This window comes from Gekko japonicus, unplaced genomic scaffold (assembly GCF_001447785.1).
Source record: "Gekko japonicus isolate JY-2015 unplaced genomic scaffold, Gekko_japonicus_V1.1 scaffold17, whole genome shotgun sequence".
NCBI lineage: Eukaryota > Metazoa > Chordata > Lepidosauria > Squamata > Gekkonidae > Gekko > Gekko japonicus.
Genome location: NW_015163604.1, coordinates 1,222,831 through 1,245,639, shown reverse-complemented (window position 1 = coordinate 1,245,639; position 22,809 = coordinate 1,222,831). Strand labels below are relative to the sequence as shown.

At 40.8% G+C, this 22,809-nt stretch overlaps 1 protein-coding gene across 1 annotated transcript in view; it reads left to right on the top strand.

Annotated features, from left to right (window-relative positions):
- Positions 1-22,809, top strand: part of IFT80 (intraflagellar transport 80) — a 129,041-nt gene that overhangs the window by 94,805 nt on the left and 11,427 nt on the right. The window contains exons 12-15 of the mRNA XM_015407245.1: positions 5,519-5,583; positions 11,658-11,793; positions 17,082-17,229; positions 17,762-17,933. Of these exons, the coding sequence (XP_015262731.1) occupies positions 5,519-5,583; positions 11,658-11,793; positions 17,082-17,229; positions 17,762-17,933 (521 nt within the window). The remainder of the gene's footprint in view (positions 1-5,518; positions 5,584-11,657; positions 11,794-17,081; positions 17,230-17,761; positions 17,934-22,809) is intronic.

Sequence of the window (22,809 nt, the reverse complement as noted above, 5' to 3'; positions counted from 1 at the left end):
ATGTGTGGTACTGCACAGATGACCACTCGAAGATCATCAGTTACAGGTAAGCAACCTGTTTTTTTAATAGTGGCTAGTAACCAGGAAATTTTTATTGTGATCACCCTAAGTAGTTCTTTACTTCTTGAAACATTACACTGTAATTTAATTTATATATTAGCTTCAGGTCCCCAGAAAACTAATCCCTAAATATTTATATAAGTGATTAGATCCTCTATTCTAAGTTTCTCATAAATTAACAGTTGATATGCTGGGTTAATATTTAATTCAGTAATGTTGGATTTGCCTTTATTGATTTGATATCAATAAATTAAGCTAAAATTCTCAATTACCTACAGAATCATTCTTATTGATCATGTTGCCTAATAGCAATAGCCAAGAGCTCCATAGATTTTGTTAACAAAGTGGGAGAAAAGGACAATCTGTCTAACTCCTTTTGATACAATACTTTCTGTTAATTCAACATATATCCCAAAATTCTTCATGGATTACAATAAAATACTCAACCCCCTCGTTTTTTAATTAAATCTTCCCATCATTTGCGGCCAGTATTTCTGTTCCAAATGATCATAAGCTTAGTGGCATTCAAAAATAAGAGTAATATACAGGTTGCTATATTGTTGGCATCATTATTATTGTTTTTCTGATGTTAATTTTTCAACTAATGAAATTTGGTTGATCAAATTGAGTATAGCTTCCTGTGGTCATTTGACTGATCAAAATGTAAACTATTTTAATTTCTGTTCCAAGCACCAATATCTAAAACTGCTTTATGATCAGAACAATAATTTTAAAAATACTCAAAACATAGCCTAATGATCAGAATATGCATGATAAATGGTGATTTATTTACCTTTGAGGTCTTTATCTGATTTAAAATCTGTGAGGAAAGTGTAACACCAAATTCAAAACTTCCTTATCTGAAACTCTAGGAAACTGTAGTCTAATCTGCATGATTGGTTCTTAATTTCTTTCTATATTTTGCACTTCATGAGAAAAGAAAATAAGTAACAAAATATCTTTATTTTATTTATTTCATTTATACCCCCCATTTTTTCCCTTCTCTCCTCTGTTTTATCCTCACAACAACCTTGTGAGGTGGGTTAGGCTGAGACTTTGTCGCTGGCCCAAGGTCACCCAGCAAGTTTCTATGGCAGAGTGGGGATTCAAACCTGGGTCTCCCAGATGCTAGTCCAGTATCCTAACCACTACACCACAATGCCTCTCTGCTTATCTTTGATTGACAGCTTTAGTTTCTTTTATTATATGTTTAAAATCTCCGAAACTTACTATTAAAATTCACCTTTGAGGATAAATGTCTCAGAACTGGGTTCATATAATTACAGCGATGCACTCTACATGGGGCTGCCCTTGAGAAGTGTTTGGAAACTTTGATTGGTACAAAATGCTGCAGCCAGGATGTTGACTGGGGTGGGTTGTAGGGACCATATCCAGTCTTGGCCCATCTACACTGGTTCCCAAATTGTTTTCAGGCACAATTCAAGGTGCTGGTCTTGACCTTCAAACCCCTATGTAGTTTGGGACCAACATAGTTGAGGGACCATCTACTGCCTTATGAAGTGCCCAACTACTGTGGTCATCTTCAGAGGCCCTTCTTCAGATGCCCCTGCCTCTGAGATGTGGCAGTTCAGGAGATGGCCTTCTCAGTCATGGCACCAAAGCTCTGGAACTCTCTCCCCAGGGAAATTTGTCTGCCCCTTCTGTCGCCCTCTTCTACTATTGGGTGAAGACTTTTTGTTTCGTTTGGCATTCTCTCAGGGATCCCTCCTTTGTAACCAAAGCGTTAGTTACTGTTTTTATGGCCTTTATGTATTTTAACTCTGTTTTTAATTGTTTTAATTATGTGTATTTGGGGTGGGTATGGTTTAAATTGTTAGCCGCATTGGTGGCCCTTGTGGGAGCAGAAAGGCAGGATATAGATTTTGTAAATGAATAAAAGGTCTACATTGGCAAATTAGGATAATTCATCCCCTATAATTTATTATAATATATGTGAGGATATATTGGAGTAGCATAATTTGTAGAGCTAGTGATCAATATTCTTTCTCTTGAAAATATTTTAATAAGTGTATACTTTTTTACTATTTTGTGTACAGCAACAGTTGTTCTATTTCTGTACTTAACATGAAAGAAGTAAAAAAATTGTTATATCAGTTCCCATGCCCTATAAAGAACAGTTCTGGAAACCTGTGCTGTAGATTGTATGAAGCAGTTTTGTTTTCATATTTGTTATTAGCTTGTAGTAATTAATCAAGTATGTAAATCTCCAGCAGGGACAGATAACTCCACAGGGGAGCCATGCAGTAGCCACTTCACTGATTAATGAAAAAAATGTAACTTCTGGTGGGAAGTAATCTTGCCGCTTCTGGCACAGAAATGCATTTAATCCAAGTCCCAATAGATAATGAGTTATCTCAGTGAAGTCTGTTTTTTCTCTTAAGATCTGTTCTGGAGAGGACCTCCTTTGCTTCCGTGAAGTACATAACAGCCCATGCCAAAGTTTCGATTGTTTTCAGGGACCTTTAGATATATCTCCTCTCAACCAGAGTCTGCAGTGTGGCACCCGAAGGCACCATGGTGTATACTTTTCCTGGTGTATACTAAATGTTTTTAGAAAATAGATAGGGCCAGCTGAGTTTTGCCTTGCAGGGCTTCTGTTGGCCACTGGAAATTTGATTAGCTGTGCAGATATTTTTTTTAAAATTGCCTCAGTAGCTACTGCCACCACAGCACAAGCATCTTCACTGTGTGAAGCTGTGTGTACACAAGGAAATATTTTTCAATATGTTCATGTTAAAAGGCATCCTGTTAAACACAGCTTCTGCCTGAAATGTTGAAGAGTCACTATTAGAGTTATGCATATCTTACTTGATGTTTTATGGTTGGCTCCTTTTCCTGTTTTGGCCATTTTGTAGTTGACTTTGCCTTCTGTGGCAGCCATTTTGTGGTTGTGCCCACCATTCTGGGTCAGAATTCCAAAGTTTTCTGCAGGCTCACAAAGATTGGGGACCACTTCTCTAATGAGAGCCTACATGGTTGATTTGTAAATCCTTCTTTCAAGCCCAATTCCCACACAAGAGTTGAATGAAGAAAGTTGTCCTAGAACCAGAGGTATTCTCTTCTGCCACTAAACATGTTTGTCCAGGAAAATTTAATATTTTTATTTATTTATTTTATTATATTATATTTATAAATCACCTAATCCCCAAGACTGTGGGGCTCTAGGCGATGTACAGATTAAAAGCAGCAAGAGCCATAAAACCATAATCAGACAATATAATTCATTCATTCATTAGAATCAAGAGGCAGTTTTCATGGTTCCCTCCCATTTCTGGCCTGTGGGTACTTCATGGACACGGGGGGAGGGAATAAACTCCACAAAGAATATGAATCCAGGAGGGGTGCCAGCCCGTGTTCCCTCTAAGCTGAGTTACTGTGAGCTAGCTCACAGTTTTTTAGCCTCTGGCTCACACATCTTTGTCTTAGCTCTGGAAGGATGGCTCCAGAGCAAACTAATTTATATAGTAGCCAAATCACTCGCTCACAACTTTAATGCCAGTAGCTCACAAAGTAGAATTTTTCTCACAAGACTCCACAGCTTAGAGCAATGTAATCCATTGCTGTCTTCAACCAAACTTGCTTTTACTGGTCCCTTGAAGTACATTAATGTCTGGACTACCTATATCAGTTTCTGGCTATTCATTGTACAGTATGAAAAAAATCTAGCCTGGACTGAAGAGACACTCAATTTAGTAGGTGAAATAGTATATTAAATACTTGCATCAAATGGAAATCTTTTGTGAATATTGCATGGGTGTTAAAAATGTAAAAATGTTTTTCCCCTTTAAGTTATCCATTTGCTGTCTTTCTCCATTCCAGTAATTACTAGAATGCAAAGGATGACAAGAGATGGCTCTTTAACCACTGTCATATTTGTTCCACCTTGTTGTGGAGATTTATATACATTCCTGTTTTGTTTAAAAACCAAAAAAACAACGTGATAGTAAATTTTTGGTTTTAGTAAAAATATAAGCAACAACAATGGTTTTAGTAAAAATATAAGCAACAACAATGACAAGGAAAACCTTACATCAGAAAGAGAGAGCACAACACTATCTCAAGTCGCAAGTTATTTTCCTGTGTTTACACAGCTGGCTCAAACTAGCACTGGACGTAACCCTTCTTTTTCCTTTTCATATGCAACCAACAACATCAGAACAGCACCTGTTCTCATAACATCGTTTTTCCTGCCAATATAACCAGTGACCGCAAACCAATATCCTGTATCCTTCTGAAAGAAGCTCATGACATTATACTGAAATGCAAATGGAAGACTTTTAAATTTAAACGTGTATGCCACATGGAAGATAAATGACATGTAAACTGAATTTTGCATGTTGTGTCAAAAATGTGTTTGGAATTGTTACTTTATAATTCTATATATGTTTGCTGAATTTATATAACATTATTTTCCATGTTGTTAATAGTATTTCCTTCTACACATACATTTGTCCAGTGGTTAAACTTCAGTTTTAATCACAGTTGCTGCTGAAGTTCACACTTTTTTGAATCAGAAATTAAGCTCCAATGGCTCACAATGTTCACTATCAGTATGACACAACCATTACAGTGCTACAAATTCTTATATGGATGGGGCATCTGTGCCAGAAAAAAATTCTCTTTCTGACCCTTTCCTCTCTCCTCCTCCCCCTTCCTCTCCTCAGTTTACCTGCCACTTCCTAGACAGGATGTGGCAGGGGGCTGTTCGGCTGTCTGACCCCAAAGAAAGAAGAGTTCTTGCACCTTCTTGTCTCTTCCTGTCTTCGTCTTCCTCCCCTCCCCCAGTCCCATGGCCGAGTCACAAATAACAAAATCCATGTGGCATACATATGGACCATCACCAGTGGTGGTCATGGAGTTCTGAGCGGGCACTTCCAGGCATGTGGTGACCTGACTTGGTTTGGGACTGTGCTGTATAGAGAGAAGGGGCTTATGTGTCCTACCCCATGTTGTTTTCCGGACCTGAAGTTGCCCTTAGAATTGCTGTTTGTTCCATTAGTACATGAAAGTTTCTTCAGTGTGGTAAATAGCAGCTCCCAAAGGCCATTTCAGATTAGGAAAATGGGGGTGGGGGGTTCAGTCCTTATTTCCATGTACTGTGGTCCTGATCCAGATCAAGACCCCTGAGCCTGGGAATTGAGTTCCCAGCACAGAACTCTAGGTGACATCTGATCCAGACTCTTCATAGTGGCCATGGGTCTGCCACATGGACTTTGTAATGTATGAATCAGCCGCTATCAGGTACACAGTGTCCAAGCTGGAGAATAACGTTTCCAGGGCAAATGGAACCTTAGTGTCATACATTCCCAAGAGTGCAACAGCAGTTACCAATCCCTCCAGGTGATGTTTCCATGATACTCTTTAACCACATTCAGTTTTTTGTGAAAGCAGTGTTACAACATTCACACATTTCTAATCCATTGTCTTTTTCATGTAGTTATTTACCTGTTTGAAACCTTGTCTGGCAAACCACTAGGAGATGGAAAGCCTCTTAGTCATAAGGTAATGTACACAATGTAATTGCATCATTCTGTAATTATGTTGGAAGATTTATTAATCTTATTAATTATATTAATTACCTTGACACAGAGAGTATTCCATCTTTCTGTGTTTATACCTCTGAGGATGCCAGTCACAGTTACTGGCGAAGCATCAGGTTCTACAATGCCAAGACCACGGCCACACATCCCGGAAAATCTACAGCAACTAATATATTAATTACCTTTACCTAAAGCTTGCTGAGCACAGATATGAGATGGCAGATGTTACACAGGAGTCTCTAATAATGTCCTAGGTTGAGAATGTGTTCCCACTTTCTGTGCACTAGCATATTATCCATCAGAAATCAAACCAATCAATAAAACTAATTTTGGATTTAATAACTTTATTAATGTTTAGGCATCAATAACAAGAACGAAACACAGGAAAATCTCTTTCCAACAGAAATGTACAATTTACAGCAGTTAATTAACCTGAAATGAATAAAACAATAATGTAAACAAAGAAATAATTTTGGACCAAATTAAGATGAAGAAATTATAATGGCTAAAACTGAAAACAGTTGTAATTTGACAACCAATACAATCACTTTAGCTTTTGCAGAAGTTAGCACACAGAAGTTTCTAATTTTATTTATTCATTCAATTGCTGCATTTTTATTCCACACTTCTTCTGAGGCAGTTAGGGTGACTGATATCGTTCTCCACTCCTTCACTTTATCCTCACAACAACCCTGTGAGGTAAGTTAGTCTGAGAGAGAGTGACTGGCCCTGTATTACACAGTCACCTTCATAGTGCAGTTGGGATTTGAACCTGGGGGTCCCAGATTCTGTATGCACATTATTTTAAAAATCACTAACATGCAGAGATCTGCAAAAATCATGGAAAAGAAAAGAATGATTGATAGAAGTAGAGATTGCTAACTGAAAGCATGCAGAAATCAGATTGAAATAATGTAAAAATAGGTTTTAAAAATTACATAAAGATAAAGGGTTTGAAAGGCTGAGCAGATAAGAATTTGGAAGTGATATGCCCTCCATCTTTTTTTATATTGAATGGCTGATGCAGATGAGTTTTTGTGGGCATAAGGAGGTGGAAGTAGTTAAAACTGGCACTGAGTTTGTGAAGTACTAATTTTTAGGGAGGTGTGGCCGGAAATGTATATTAAAATAGGGCTCTTTTTGTAGAAAAAGTCCAGCAGGAGCGCATTAGCATAACAGACCACCCCTAACAGCAGAAACTCATTAGCCTATTAGGCCACACGCCTGACAACACAGCTCATTAGCATATTAGGCCACACCCCCATGTTACCAGAAGTGTAGTCATCCAGCCACACCCACCTTTTGCTTCTTATTCTGTTTACCCTGTTTGTTGTCAAAACCCAGGGCTTTTTTTGTAGCAGGAACGCCTTTGCATGTTAGGCCACACACCCCTAACGTAGCCAATCCTAATGAGTTTCTGCTGTTGGGTGTGGTCTCTCATGCTAATGAGTTCCTGCTGGGCATGGTCAACTTGGGAGCCAGCCGGAACTCCGTTCCTGTGCGTTTCTGCCCAAAAATAGCCCTGGAAATAGAACATGGGAAATGTGTGTTGTGGTAAAAAGAACTCTTTGCAGGCAATGTGCCAGCTGCTCCTTTGCAGAATGGGGCACGAAGACTGCCTGGTTTCCCAGACTTCCAGAGCAACCTGGCCTGGGGAATCTTGTATACTTAATCCCCCTCCTCCCCCACAGTGGTCCTAAGTGTTACTTCCAGCCACACTAGCTAAAAGCAGCCAGTGCAGGTGTATTAGCTAGGTAGGATGACATTGCATTTCTCTTTGAATAGGAATAGTGTTTCTAATAAAGCAGATGAATTACAGCATTTCTGAGTAAGAATCCTGTTATCTCTGACCTCAATCTTACTTTTTTGGAGCAGAGCTAATCATAGGTGTTCTAAGGATTAATGCAATGTCATCCAGAGGCAGAGTACACTGACGTTTCTTTGATGCTCCTTGGTCTTTAGTGGCTATATTTATTTCCATCTGTCAAGAATAACCCAAACTAATTAGGAGCAGCTAAACTGCTGGAGATATTTGTCTCTGGTTTGGAACGTATTGGTCCCTTGCAACAACCATCTGATTAAGAACATTTTATATGTTTTTATTTTCTGCTGTCATGACAACAACATTATTTCAACAGTAGACTCTTACCTGAAGCTCTGCCTATCAGTCTAAATTATTACTGTTAACACCTTTAACTTAGGGTGGAGTTGTGCATTGCAAGGCAAATACAGAATTCTTAACATTGTATTTGTTTCATAATGCTAATATAGAACAGTGTTTAAACCTTCCTCACTTGTTTCTCTTGCTGGTTTAACCCAGGACCCCACCCCACACCTTCTAGAATCTAATACTGTAAATCCCCACTCATTGGGGGGGAGGGGATTTGTATAATGGAACCAGACATGGGAAGACTTAAACACCAGTCCACCCACCAATATTCCACACACAAAAAGGATTCCGCTATTACATTTCCCTTAATCACAGAACATGTCTGCTGAGGTAGTGGGTAGTTTCAGTTTCACAAAGTACTGAAAAGTTACAGAAGAACCAATAAAGTATACTAACATAAGGGTTTTTTATTGGTTTTAGTTATTGATATTGTTGGTATTTTACCTAAAAGAGAGGACATTTTAATTATGCACAGAAGGCTCAGTATTCTTTATTTGTGAATGCATTGTGATGCATTAAGGCTAGAATTCATAGCACTTCATCACTCTGAGTAGTTCTATTAAAGTGAATTGGATTGTTCTGAAATAAAGGATTTGACAGTATGTATTTATCTCAGTGGCACAACTAACTCTAAACAATTCACCATATGTTTATTGTTTTATCACCATTAACAATGGAATCCTTATCAGAGTTACAGCCTTCTAAGTATATTGCACCCAGTGAGCTTATCAGGGTGTAGCTCTCTTTAGGATTGCACTTCAGTTTTCCAACTCACCCTTTACTCTTCAGAACAGTAGTTTTAGAATCTTTCTCATGTTGGGAAAAAGAGATTGAGTTTCTAGACACTCTCAATGACTGTGCTATGGAGCAGATGGTCACGGAACCTACCAGGGAAGAGGCGATCCTGGATTTGGTCCTATGTAACGCCCAAGACCTGGTGAGAGATGTAAGAATGATTGCACCACTTGGGAACAGTGACCATAATGTTATTGAGTTCAACATTTGTATAAGTAAATATAAATAAATTGTATTCCCATTTACATTGTAAGAGACACAGCCCTAGTGACAGAGAACCTGAGGTTCCTGAGAAGAAAAGGAAACAAACCTCAGACTTACTAGAGGAACATGACTCTGATTCATCATCTGTTACCCTGAGTCACTCAAAGAGGAGGGTGAACTATCAGAGGAGGAGGAAGAGGTGGTTTCTACAGCGCCGTCCAGGCTCTTCCCCCAAGAATTATACCATAGATTACTTCCGAAAGTCATTAGGACACTAGAATTGACCTATACCCCTAAAGAACAAGAGGAGGATGATGCTATTTTCCCTGCAGGTTCAGAGAGAACCATGCCCAAACCTAGTACTAACTAGTAAAACAGTAAATCACCGTGTACAATTAAACAATATTTGTTGGTTTTTATATGCAATGTTTATAATTCAATTATTAACAAAACTATAACTGTAACACGACAATATGCGATATAAAGCTTAGCAGTACATACAGTACTAGTTACAGACAAACTACAGAGTTCTAGTACACTATCCGTTTGTGTGTCCTTCTTCAGGTTTGTCATTCTGTAATTATTTCTTCATTAGAATGAAGTGCTGCAAGCCATATTTCAGAATGCTAATTCTTATACAATTTTTTGAAGTATGCTACCGCGCTTAGATTCTGGTGACTGGGGACCTCCTATAGCAAGCTCTAATGTGACTGGGCTCTGTGTAAGGCTCCTTTTGAGCCCATGGCAACTTGCCCATTGAAGGAATTGACTTTCAAAACAGTTTTCCTGGTGGGCATCACTTCTGCAAGAAGGGTGTCAGAGTTGGGGGCCCTTTCAATGGATAAGGATCTATGTATTTTTCACAACGACAGAGTAGTTCTGTGCACTGATCCAGCCTTCATCCCAAAGGTTAATTCTGCCTTTCACAGGTCTATGGATATTATTCTGCCATCCTTCTGTCCAAATCCTGAGTCCAGTAAAGAGAAGGAGTGGCATTGTCTGGACGTCAGAAGGGCACTTAGCTTTTACCTGGATAGGACAAGACACATAAGAAAGTCTGACGCTCTCTTTGTCTCATTCAGGAAATCAGCTTTGGGAAGGAAGGACTCACCTTCTGAGCAGATGGATTAGAGGATGCATATGTCTGGCATACAAGGCCAGGGGCTTGGAGCCGCCCCAGGGGGTGACGACGCATTCCCTTAGGGGGCGGCTACTTCGGTGGCCTACAGAGCTTTCCCATCTTTGGAGGTGGTGTGCAAGGCAGCCACCTGGAGGTCGGTGCACTCTTTCACGAGGCGCTACAGGATAGATAAGACAGCATCGGCGGATGCTGCCTTTGGCCACAGAGTCCTACAGCACACGCTGTAGCTGGGGAAGTGGTTAGACCCGCCCTGGAGGATACTGCTTTGTCAAGGCACAGGAGTAAAGGAGTCCGAAGGACTGCCCCACTTCTGGACCACCAGAAAATGCAAGATTTGTCTCCACTTGCCGTGAAGCTTCCTTCTTGGTGGTCCAGAGTGGGGCAGTCCTGTCCACCCTAATATTGGGGGGGACCGCTTCCTCAGTCGGCGGAGGTGTTGTTGGCTGTCCGTCCATGTACAGATAGAAGTTGGGGGAGGAATGTTCCGGAGGATTCATTTCGTGGTGACTTTGATGGGTTTGACGCGTCTAAAATGCCGGCGAGGCGCAGAGCGGCAGGAGCCGCAAAGGGACTCCCCCGGCCAGATTCTACTCTGTCCCCCGGCCAGGCCTTCGAGTGGCGGATTGCCCCACTGGGCCCCCCGTGGCTTTCCCCCGCTCCAAAGCGAGGCCCGCCAGCCTTTCCCCTCGCTCCAAAGCGAGGCTCACCAGCCTTTCCCCTCACCAGCCTTTCCCCTTGCAGTCACCGGGCCTTGCCCGGCCTCCTCCCGTGGCTCCAAAGGGGTGGCGAGGCCGGCCGCAGAGTGTTCCCTGCGCATGCACAGGGAACACTCTGTTACTTTTGGGGGGATTTAAGTACCCCTCCCCCCGATTTTTTTCAGGTTTTAAGATTTTTGTGCACACCTGGGGACCGTCCCAAGTGTGCACAAAAATCCCCCTCCCCCAGGTGCCCCCGATGTGCGGAAATAAGTATCCACACACCAGGGGGCGACTTGGCTATTAGATATATAGATATGGAGCAGAGGTCCATCGGTGGCTATTAGTCACAAGGTATAGATAAGTGATGCTCTGTATTGTTGGTGCTTGCGGGGGGGCCAACAGTGGGAGGGCTCCTAGTGTCCTGGCCCCACTGGTGGACCTCCTGATGGCACCTGGTATTTTTAACCACTGTGTGACAGAGTGTTGGACTGGATGGGCCATTGGCCTAATCCAACATTGGCTTCTCTTATGTTCTTATGAAAAACTATGGATTTCCCCCCTAGATTTTGGTTGGATAACCACAACAAAGAGATAACCAAAGGGGAAGCCCAAAATAATAAAGATATAGGGTTATACAAAAACAGTGGAACAATAGGCAAAAGAGCAAAACATACTTTCATGCTTAGAAAATCTTCTGATTAAAATATACAGTTCTGCCAATTGACTATGAGAGTGATGGTATATGGTTCAGGACCTGGTTAAAATGATTATTTTAGAAATTGTACACAGTATGCAAATTATTTCACATAATATAGTGGATAAGGTGATTCAGCTCCCTGCTTTGGGCTGTCTTTCAGTGTTGCCTATCTAACAGTGTTGTTATGAAGAAAGAACAAATAGAATAAGGTTATATTATAACTGTCTCTTGATTCAAAGTGAGAATATAAAACACTTATTTTCTATAATAGAGTATTGTGTTTTTATAAAACATTTCATTTCTGATGCATACGTTATTATTTGTATTCTAGACAGAAATCCTGGAAATCGCCTTAGACCAAAAGGGGCTTACAAATGAAAGGAAAATTGCTTTTGTTGACAAGAACAGAGACCTTTATATTACTTCTGTTAAGAGGTTTGGGAAAGAACAAAAAATAATCAAAATAGGTAAGAATTTATTCAGCAATAGCAATCAACTTCCTGCAACAAATGTTTTGTTTTCTAGTTCATTACTGATAAAAGAAAAATAATTGTTCATTTCATAGTTCCTATGACTGATGCCAATTTTTAAAAATTGTGTGGAAATGGTAAATTTATATAAAATTGTGTTGAAATGATGACTCATGCAGCACAGAACACTACAATCTGCTTCATTTTTCTGCTAGATTCTACTCTGTCATTAACTGTTATTTCATAGCATCTTTGCTTGCCGCTCCACTAATACACTAATACGCTGCTCTAATTCTTCCCAAATTCACATGGGAAGAATAAAAAATGTGGTTCATTCCCACTTTAGTCTTACGCACATGTCACGTAGGAAAATCAAAGTGTAATGAAGGGTCAGATTAAAGACCCACGTGGTACACCATTTTACTTAGGGTTTTCAGGCCCAGCAACCAGTGGGAGTCCAGTGGGGCAGGGACATGAAGGGCAGTTGTTAGTGTTCCCTGGAAGTGATGTCAGTCCTCCTAGGAATCACTGAAAACTGTCTGGTTTTAGCATAGAGGGTCAGTAGTTCCTAGAGAGGTGTGATGTCACTTCAGGGGTTTTCCTGGAAGTGACATTGCAAAGTTGTTGACAGTTTTTTTTAAAAAAAATTATAAAATAAATTTATCTGTCTTGGTTAGTAGCTATTAATAGATCTTTGCTCCGAGAATTTATCTAATTCCCTCTTTTAAAATCATCGCCACATCTTGTGGTTTGCAAGAACAAAGCTTCTGTAGTAAGAGTCCATGCCGAAGGCCTCTCCCACATCTCAGTTCTGCGTTAGTAAAATGGAAAAAGGCATACTAAAGAGACTCCCATGCACAAAGGTAACACAGAAAGCATCCCATAGTGACTGGTATATGCAGGTTAGCATCATACAAAGATAAAATTCCAGTAGTTTGCCAAGCAAACATTTTTTGGAAGCACAGATGTAAGGAGTAGGTCTGCAGTACAGCCAATGGCAGATGTAATTTCTAACATCTGTGAATCACTTCATAGTTGATAAATGAACAAGCTTACTGCCTTTTATAAAGCAATCAGCAATAAAATAGTGTTGACATTTAAACTGATGTCACTATATTTTACAGAGAACAGCCCTAAAATCTAAATGTAGTAATGTCATAACTCTGTATTTCAGGCTGTTTCTTTGTATGCTTGAGAGTGCTTTGTAGGAAAGCAATAACATATGAAGGTTTAGTTTTCAAAATGCAAAGAGTTTTCACAAATATGTAACATTACTTTCTAGTTTATACTGTACAGGTAAAGAGCAGATAGAAGTTGTGTATACTTATAATGAGAACTGGCAGATTTAAACAGTAGACAAAGTATTTAGCACCATGGCTGTGTGTACATTGGACACATTTATTGGTTTCAGAGGAAAGACTTATCTGGATAGTAATAAGGAATTTCTCCTGATGAACAGATGCAGCAGGAAGGTACTCAACAGAGCTGCTCACACTAGGACTCTTTAAAATATAGACCCTGAAGAGTTGCCTAAATATTTCACTGTGTTGTAGTTAAAATTTGCACTGCATTGTCAAAAAGTAAGTTTTAAAGAAGCTAATAATACTGTGGTCAGAGTACTGTTCATGGTGAAAGAAACAGTGAGGAATATAACAGTGAGGAATATAATCCTTCGACAATATATTGAATATAATTTATTAGATTATTTTTGTACTGCCTTTCAGCCATCAGGCCCTCAAAGTGGTATGTAACAAAAGTACACAATAAACACAAAAGTAATTAAAATCAATAAAACAACAAAACCACACTACACGAAACAAAGTCTTTCTAGCATCTGAACTCTGAAGGCCTCATGTTGTCCTACTTTTTTTGTTGAAGAAGCCATGGCAAGAAGACCCTGTGATGTTGTATCAGCTAGAGCTCACTGAAAACAATGTCACATAAAGCCTCAGTGGGAAGGTTCTAGGCCGTGATTGCCAGGTCCCCTTGTCAATCCAGCGGGGGGATTTGGGGGGCGTTCCAGGGTGGGCAGGGACATCGTGTGATGTTATGACATCACCCGGAAGTGACATCATCATGGCAGCAGTGCTCTGGTTTTGGGGCAAAACTCTATGGTAAATTCACCCTCAAACTATAGAGCAAGGGTGTCAAACATGTGGCTCCTTGGAAGGCTCCAATCCAGCCTGCAAGGATCTGGCAGTTTTCTGCTTACTTTTCCAGTTCTGCTGCTGCTGCCATGTCACAGCTTGCTCTACCAGACCCTCTCAGTTTAATGGGAGAAATAGATAGGCAAGCCTTTCCTGTGCGATTGAGAGTCTGGTAAAAAAAACTGGCTGAGGATCCTCCCCCTCCTCTTCCCAGGGGGAAGGAGGGAATGAGCCAGAGCTTGCTTTCTGGCCAGACTGCCTCAATTGTATACAGGAGACAAAGGGAAGCCTTTCTTTCCTTTTACTAGCTGAGGCTCCTCCCTGAAGGGAGGGAGGGAGGGAACAAGGGAGAATTTGCCTTGCTGGGCTGCCTCAGTCACACGGGAGAAATGCAAAGAGCACATTTAAGGCCAACAAAGTTTGTTCAAGGTATGAGCTTTTGTGTGCCTTGCTACAGTGTGTGAGTATTCTGTTGGGCTCAGAGTTGGAAGGGATCTCCAGGGTCATCTAGTCCATCCCCCTCCACAATGCAGGAAATTCACAAATACCTCCCCCTCCACACCCATAGTGACCACTGTTCCACGCCCAGAAGATGACAAAAAACCTCCAGGGTTGCTTCCTGACCCCAAAGTGGCAATCAGCATTTCCCTGTTCATGTAAAAAAGGGCCACAAGAACTAAGCACTGAGGCAACCCTTCCTGCCCTCCCTCTCATGATCTGCCTAAGTTCACAGAATCTGCATTGCTGTCAGATGGCTATCTAGCCTCTGTCTGAAAACCTCCAAAGAAAGAAAGCCGACCACCTCCCAAGGAAGCCTGTTCCACTGAGGAGCCACTCTAACTGTCAGGAAGTTCTTCCTAATGTTTAGCCGAAAACTCTTCTGATTTAATTTCAGCCCGTTGGTTCTGATCCGACCTTCTGGGGCAACAGAAAACAACTCCACACCATCCTCTATATGACAATCCTTCAAGTACTTGAATATGGTTATCATATCACCTCTCAGTCGTCTCCCCTCCAGGCTAAACATACCCAGCTCCTTCAACCTTTCCTAATAGGACTTGGTCTCCAGACCCCTCACCATCTTCTTTGCTCTCCTCTGGACACATTCCAGTTTGTCTATATCCTTCTTAAATTGTGGTGCCCAAAACTGAACACAATACTCTAGGTGAGGTCTAACCAGAGCAGAGTAAAGCTGTGTGTGTGTTTTGTTGGGCTCCTTATGCCAGGGCTCTACTGGGTGCAACTGGGTTCCCTCCCCCTTTTCACTGTATTCAGTGAATACCCTCATGATCCAGTCTTAGTAAGAAAACAATGGGAACTATTTTAGAGGAGGTATAACAACAAGCCAGTGAGCTGGATTAGGCTGAGAGTGTGTGTCCAGACCAAGTTTACCCAGCACATCTACTTTGTAGGACGTTGTAGTTATTTCTCTGGGGAAGACTATATATAGTTTTGTACACAAACATAGCCCTCATTCTGTGTCATTACTTCTCATGTTGTTGACCAGCATATGAAGTAACTTATGTACAAAAGCTTACAATGCCCAGCCATTTCATGTTTTTCCCTGGGTCCTAGGATCAGAACACGGAGCATGAGATTTCTGTAATGGATGTCAATAAATCAAAAGAAGGTTTGCAGCTTACATATACACACCTGAACAGCACACTCAGGATTGCTACAGCACAGATATTTTGATGCAATAATTCAGAGCAAGAAGTGTCAGTTATCAGAGACTGTTAAATTGACAAAATATTGCAAGAGTGCTAGTGTTTTAAGCATGTTTTATTTAAAGTTTAAAAAATCTTTAATTGTGTTTGTCTGTGTCCTTTATAAAGTTTATATCTCCGCTACCTAGCATTACATTTTATGGGACAGATGGCCTGGCCCAACAAGGTCTCATTTATGTCACATCCAGCCCTCATAACAAATGAGTTTGACACCCCTGCTATAGAGTTTTGTGCCCTGATCTGGATATCCCAGGCAAGCCTGATCTCATCAGATCTTGGAAGCTAAGCAGGGTCGACTGGCAAGTACTTGGATGGGAGATCTTCTTGAAATACCAGAGGCGGGAGGCAGGGGCAGGCTTTATTCAGCTTACCTCTCTGAATTTCCTCCAGGCCCTCAGTAGGGATCAGTCACTAGAGGTTGCCATGACTTCCAGGTGCACACACACTCACATGCACATATGAAAAATACAACCCCCCCCAAAAAAACTCTAGAGTTTTGCCTAAAAACCAGAGCATCCCCACACAACGTCCCCAATGAAGTCACTTCCAGGTGACGTCATTGCATCGGGGATGTTGCACGGCACTGTCCCAACTTAGGGGCAGGGTTTCCCACACCAGCCAGCTGCTCCATGGCAGAGAGAAGCCCCTGAAAGTGGGGGACCCCCTGTTTGGACCTGGGGGCTGGCAACCCTAAGCCTATGTGGGTTGGAACTCAAAAAGTGGGTCACAAAGCCTCTGAATGTGAGTCACAGGCCAGCCTTCCCTAATGGCCACTCCTGCCCTTTGCATCATTCTTTTGCTCCTCATTCTTCTTGCCAGCTTCTCACATTCTCGCCTCCCTTTTCAGTAATGGGGGGCAGGAATCTGTCTGACAACTAGTAACTTTACAGTAGTAGCTTAAAGTAGAAGAAAAAAGGCTGGAAAGTTTGAAGGAGCTGTTCAGTGCATGGAAAAGCAGGAAGGCAAGAGAAAAAGGTGCAAATCACAGGTTGGGAAACACTGAGCTAGTGTACCAAAAAACACTGGTTTGGCCCTGGGTGGGTCATCATACCAAGTAAATATGGACTCATGGGTCATCATATCCAAAAGGCTGGAAACCACTGCTGTAGGCATTCCAAACAGAGAGTGCTTAGAGATCAATAGGTCTCCACTGAATGGCACCCCTTGTGAGAGAACATTTCAGAGAGTGCTAAAACAAGATCCTGTCCATGAAGTCTTCCAGGCTTATGCTTGTTGGTTGTATTTTAATCTTTTAGGCCACAAATTATACTTTCTGAGAATTCAAACATGAATGTTGTTTTTCATAGAGTACATGAGCTAATATTTCCTTTGCAAGGGAGGCTAAATATCATGATGCCTGTACTGTATTGCAATGCGCTAAAGCCCGATATTCTGCTTATTTTCTGTTAAGGAACAATGGTACATACTTTGGCGTGGAATGACACATGCAACATACTTTGTGGACTTCAAGACACACGGTTTACAGTCTGGTATTATCCCAGTGTTGTGTATGTAGACAAAGATCTCTTGCCCAAAACCCTCTATGAAAAAGATGCAAGGTATTGTTTATTTTTATGTATAGAGATTATTAATTACTACCCTCCACTATCAAAGCGTTCCCCAGTCCAGTCATTGGGATTCCACAGCACAGAAGGAATAAGTGCAATTACAGGAGAGTATAATGGAGAGTAGTTTTGCTTTAATTTGAAGCAGGGGCTTAGTTTGGATTACTTGAAGCACACATTTCACTTCTCAGCTCTTAGGGCCTTAAGGTATCAACAACCAGCTTTTCCCCAGCTAGCTGCAGATCATGCATGTCTTTAAAAGATGGTTATTTAATGTTGGATTAAGCTGCAGTCCTGAGAACACTTTCTTGGGAGTAAACCCTATTGAATAAAATGGGGCTTCTGAGTAGACCTACCTAGGATTGCTCTTTTATGCTGGCTGCTTATAGGCTAGCTGATAATTTCAAGCTCCACCCCTGTAGTCATTGGCTGAGCTACTTTGACGTAGTCAGATCTCAGAAATTCAAATTAGACTATGCTGCTTCTCAAAACCTCCTGATCTGTAATAATTATTTTTTTTCAACAGCGAATTTAGTAAAAATCCCCAGATTGTGAGTTTTGGTGGAAGTCAAATAACTATTAGAAGAGCTGATGGCTCACTCATTCATATGAATATTTCACCTTATCCAGCCATACTTCATGAATATGTGAGCAGTTCAAAATGGGAAGATGCCATCAGACTCTGTCGCTTTGTTAAGGTAAATATAACATTCTGCAGCAAAGTTAGTATTTGTGATTTTTATATACGTAGGAGTTGCAATCTAGCAAATTTCTTCAGTTTTGAAAGAAGAACTTGTTTGGCTTCTATGTCCTCCTTCCGCCCACACCTCTGCAGCAAAGGCAACACTGTCACAAAATGCTTTAGAAAATCCCCTCTCAAAAACTGCTCATGATGGTACTAAAATGTGCCTGTTGTTCACAAACATGATGCAAGAGTTCTACACTTTTTTCCTGCATCAGGCCAATAATAGTAATTATCCTACTTGTTTATTATTTTATTTATACTCTGCCTTTCTCACTGAGGCTCAAGATGGATTACACAATATAAAATGATGTGATCAGACACCATAAAACAAACAGTAACCAATGCAATAGGTGTAGGATTAGAGTTAGAAAACAACAAATAGTAGGAAACAGAATTACAAAGGTAGAAGACAGTGTTGTAAAAGCAAGTTTATTTTTTTTCTTTTGTAGCATCAAACACTTTCCTGTCTATTTTTCAAAATTTCAGATTATTAGCAAATAATACAGTGGTATTTTTTCATGCGAAAAATTCCCATTGCCAAAAAATTGAATTTCCCTAAAGAGCTTATTTTCTGTATATATCTTCTACCTGTCTATCCATCCATGTTACCCCATTTATGTTACTCTTACTGATACAGCATGCCATTTGTCTGATAGAAACTGACCTATTTTCCATATGACCTCTGTCTGGCTGCCCACATATTACTCAAGCTGTATCCTAGGTGCCTCTCGACTTTTTAAGTGTAGGTTTGGCAGACACCGTAATACTGTACATCCTGTTTTTGTTTATCCAGTAGCTTTTTAAGAACACAGGAGACGGGGCTCATGCAATGCTATGTTGGCTGTTTGTCTCGGCTCCTTTCTGATATGAGCACAGCTTCATGAGATCATTAAACTGCTATAGAGTAGTAAGGGGCATTGCTGCAGGTGGGAAGGAGGAATAGAAGGCAAGCAGAGCCCTTTCACTAATTATTTACAGGGTAGCCTTATTTAGTATTTTTTTAAATACTCCCTTTCACTACCCTCCCCAATTTATTTCTGAGAACCTAGGCAACAACAGCAGATGAGGTGAGTCTAGCAATCTTTTAAAATATTTCTTCTCCAGTTTAGCACAGCTTAAAGGATTCTTACATTATTGTGATTTTCAGATGATTCAGAAGCAAAACTGACATTTTAGAATTTTTTGTTACCTCTGTAAAGATGACATGTGCATGAGCCAAATTCTTAATCTTGAATAGTGTTATTGAAATTAGTAGTAGAAACATATGTTAATTTGGTTCATGCCAGGGCCACTGTAGCCACCAGACAAAGTCCAGTAGGCCAATGGTGCAGCTCAGGGGTAGAAGGGCAGTGGCCAGCTCAGTCAAGCCACATGTGGCCTTGGGAAGGTGGCACTCCAATGGCTGTACCCAGCCTGAATGAGCCATGGACAGAATGTAAACGAAGGCACTTAGCAGAGCCATGGGATATGCGGAGCTGTGCGAGATGTGTGTCTGTCCAACCAGCAGGCTGCCTCTTTTTCCCTTCCTCCTGGGGGTGGGGGTGGCAAGGCTCTTTTCCTCCTGGTCCACCCCTGGTTCATACTTAAATTCCAAAGGGATAATCATTTTAAGAGTGTTGCAATCCCCCCCCCCAGGACTGTGGAGACTTCCTGCAACACAAGGAGCCTTACGCCAGTGTAAGAGGCATGTTATACCAAGCAGAAGGCTCCACCATTAGTGAAGCAGAAACTTTGAAATAAACACAAAGAATCTTTTGTCACATTAAAGATGTAATAACTTTATTGTGGCGTAAAGTTTTGAGAATCAGAGCACACTATGTCAGATGCATACACTACCATGTTCCCTTCATGCACCTGATGAAATGAGCTCTAGCTCACCAAAGCCCATTCCAGAATAGATTTATTAATTGTTATGGTGCTACAGGACTCTCTGTTGCTTCAGTTCGTACTTTGATATATACATTCATGCATTTGTCCTTTAAAGAGAAGATGAATAAATGTCATTGATGTTTGTCCGTTGTTATGTTAAATGCATTGCTATGTTAGGCAAACTAGATTGTGCTTATATTGTTACACCAAGACTGCATCAAGTAATTACGCTATAGTGTCCTATTCTAAATATGAAAGGTTATTAAAGTGTGTGAAATTTCAGTAAAAATAGCACTGTGATAACATTAATTCTTTTTCTTGCTTATTCTTGTGTTGTACCTAAGCTGGTATGGTATAGAATGCTGGACTTGGACTTGAGAGGTCTGAGTTCACATCTCTGCTCAGCAGTGAAGCTCCGTAGATGTCTTTGGTCAAATTACTGTCTCTCAGCCCAGCCCACCTCACAGGGTAATTGTGAGGATATAATTGGACAACTTCAATTCCTTCCAGAAAGGGTGGGATACAAGTGTGCTAACAAATAGATCCCTTGTACTATGAACAGCTAAAAAGCAATTTTATTTCAATAATTCCAAAGCTCTTTTTATTCATAATTTTCTGTCCTCTTTGTCTTTCTTCTGGTCTCAGTCTTTTCCTGCTTGCCTTTCAGATAGAAAATAAAATTGTGGAAAGTGTTCGATCTCCCCGCTCTAAATGGTTAAAATCAGAATAAAGGACACATTTTGTTAATTTGTTAGATAATGAAACATCTCCAAAGCACAACTTGCTACATTCTGGAAAACGTTCCAGAAATAGTTTGGATGAGAACATGGAAAATGATGGTCTGGAGAAATGCTGGAAAAAAATCACAAAGTTCAGTGGTGAAGCAGTGAAAATCAGCTCCTGTTGTTCTCAACTGTGCCAAAAATTAATTGAAAGTCAACATAATTAGCAAGCAAGGATTTGGGGAAGGGGGCTATTATGTAGTTATTTTTATTTATTTTATTTATTATTTGCATTTATATCCCACCCATCCCGCAGGCAGACTCAGGGCGGGTAACATCATTAGAATAAATACAATTTCAGTTTAAAACATTAAACATTAAAACACGATAAAACATTATAACAAATAAAACAATGGGCACAGCTTGGAACAGTGTCAGTTGGCTATTTCTGGCCCGATAGTACAATGAGTTAAAGGCCAGTTGTCATTGGTCAGTAGACTGGTGACAGACGGGTGACAACAACCTCAGGAAGGCCATAAATGGGTGTCCGCCACCTCAACCAAAGGCCTGGTGGAACAGCTCCATCTTGCAGGCCCTGCGGAATTGAAGGAGATCCCGCAGGGCCCTGGTCTCAATAGGAAGCATGTTCCACCAGGCTGGGGCCGGGACAGAGAAAGCCCTGGCCCTGGTTGAGGCAAGATGGGCATCCTTCGGACCAGGGACCACTAGGAGATGTTGATCTTTCGAGTGTAACACTCTTCAAGGCATATATGGGGAGAGGTGGTCCCTTAGATATGTTGGTCCCAGGCCATATAAGGCTTTGCAGGTCAAAACCAACACCTTGAAGTGAATCTGGTACTCAACTGGCAACCAATGCAGTTGGCGGAGCACGTGCATTGGTTCTTGGATTTCTGATCTTGTGTCTTGCAGATTCAGAGCTCTGTGCTGGGGTCCAAAAATGAGAATTGAAAAGAAGAGAGGCTGGGCAATTCTCTTATCATTGTATCACCCTCTAAAAATGATACAAAATTCCATTTTATTTGAAACCAAAAGAAAATGAAGATAAATACAGAAAAGCCCCTTTGAGGAAAATGTGATCATTTATAAGTTTAGGTTGTGATATGTTTTCTAAGGTTTTTTAATTTTACAAAAGTACAGAATAGTATAAAATCCAGTTTTACAGACAGTTATTAAACTGGTAATTCTGCACAGTAGTGAGGACTGTACTAGTACAGGACAAAATGATACCTGATCAAAACCACATAATTCAGTGGAAATATTTTCATATACTGAGTATATGCTTTTAAGATACCTATTTACAGCTCTGCTTCTATATTTACAAAAGATTATAGCTATTAGATTATTACCTTTAGTGCTCTTGAAAGCAGAAGGGTGGAACTAAAACACACTAAATAAAATGTTACTTGCTCTTTTAAGGAGACAAACTGTATAGAAAACTGGGAGAGGGCACAAAAAAGCGGATTCTGTCTTGGTGACTGACTTTATAGGTGTATAAATCTTTGCATAGCAGTATAGGGTATTCATAAACAGTAAACTATCAGTAAATAAACAGTAAACAATCACTTTGGCCCAAACATTTTAAAACCTGAATATCTCTGGAGTGTGATGCCCATGAGACTCCCATCCCATGGGACCCCCATTTTTGTCATGTCTTGCTCCCCCCTTCCTGTACATATGTAGACCTGGGAATGGGCCTATAAACAATAGATGCAGCCTGTCAAAGGGCACTGAGTCATGCCAGGCCATTTCCCCAAAGGATCTTGGAGACTCCTCCCAGATAATTTGATCCCAACTAATGACTCAGATTTCTAAAACTATAAGCAACGATCCAATTCCAGCAATTTCTCAGCTATCTAAACAACTGGAAAGGAAGGTTCCAGCCCTTCCTCAGCCATGACAAGTGCCTGGCCATATCTAGCTTCCAGATCTCCCCAAGGGAACACTTTAGACACACTCCATGCAAAAGAAAAAACAGAAAAAAAGGATTTCTTTTCAGGCTTGCTGATCTTCAAAAGATTGTATTTTTATTATCCATGCATTCCAATGCCAACACCACTTCCCCTTCTCATCCCAGGCCAAGGGGAATACCCCCCCCCTTCAGCTCCAACTTTTGTAGCTGGTTTTGGACTTATTCTGTGCCTTACAATTGACCTTTCATCTCTCTGATCTCAACTCTCCGCTGCACGGAACTGTCACTGCAATTTCCTCTCCCACCTG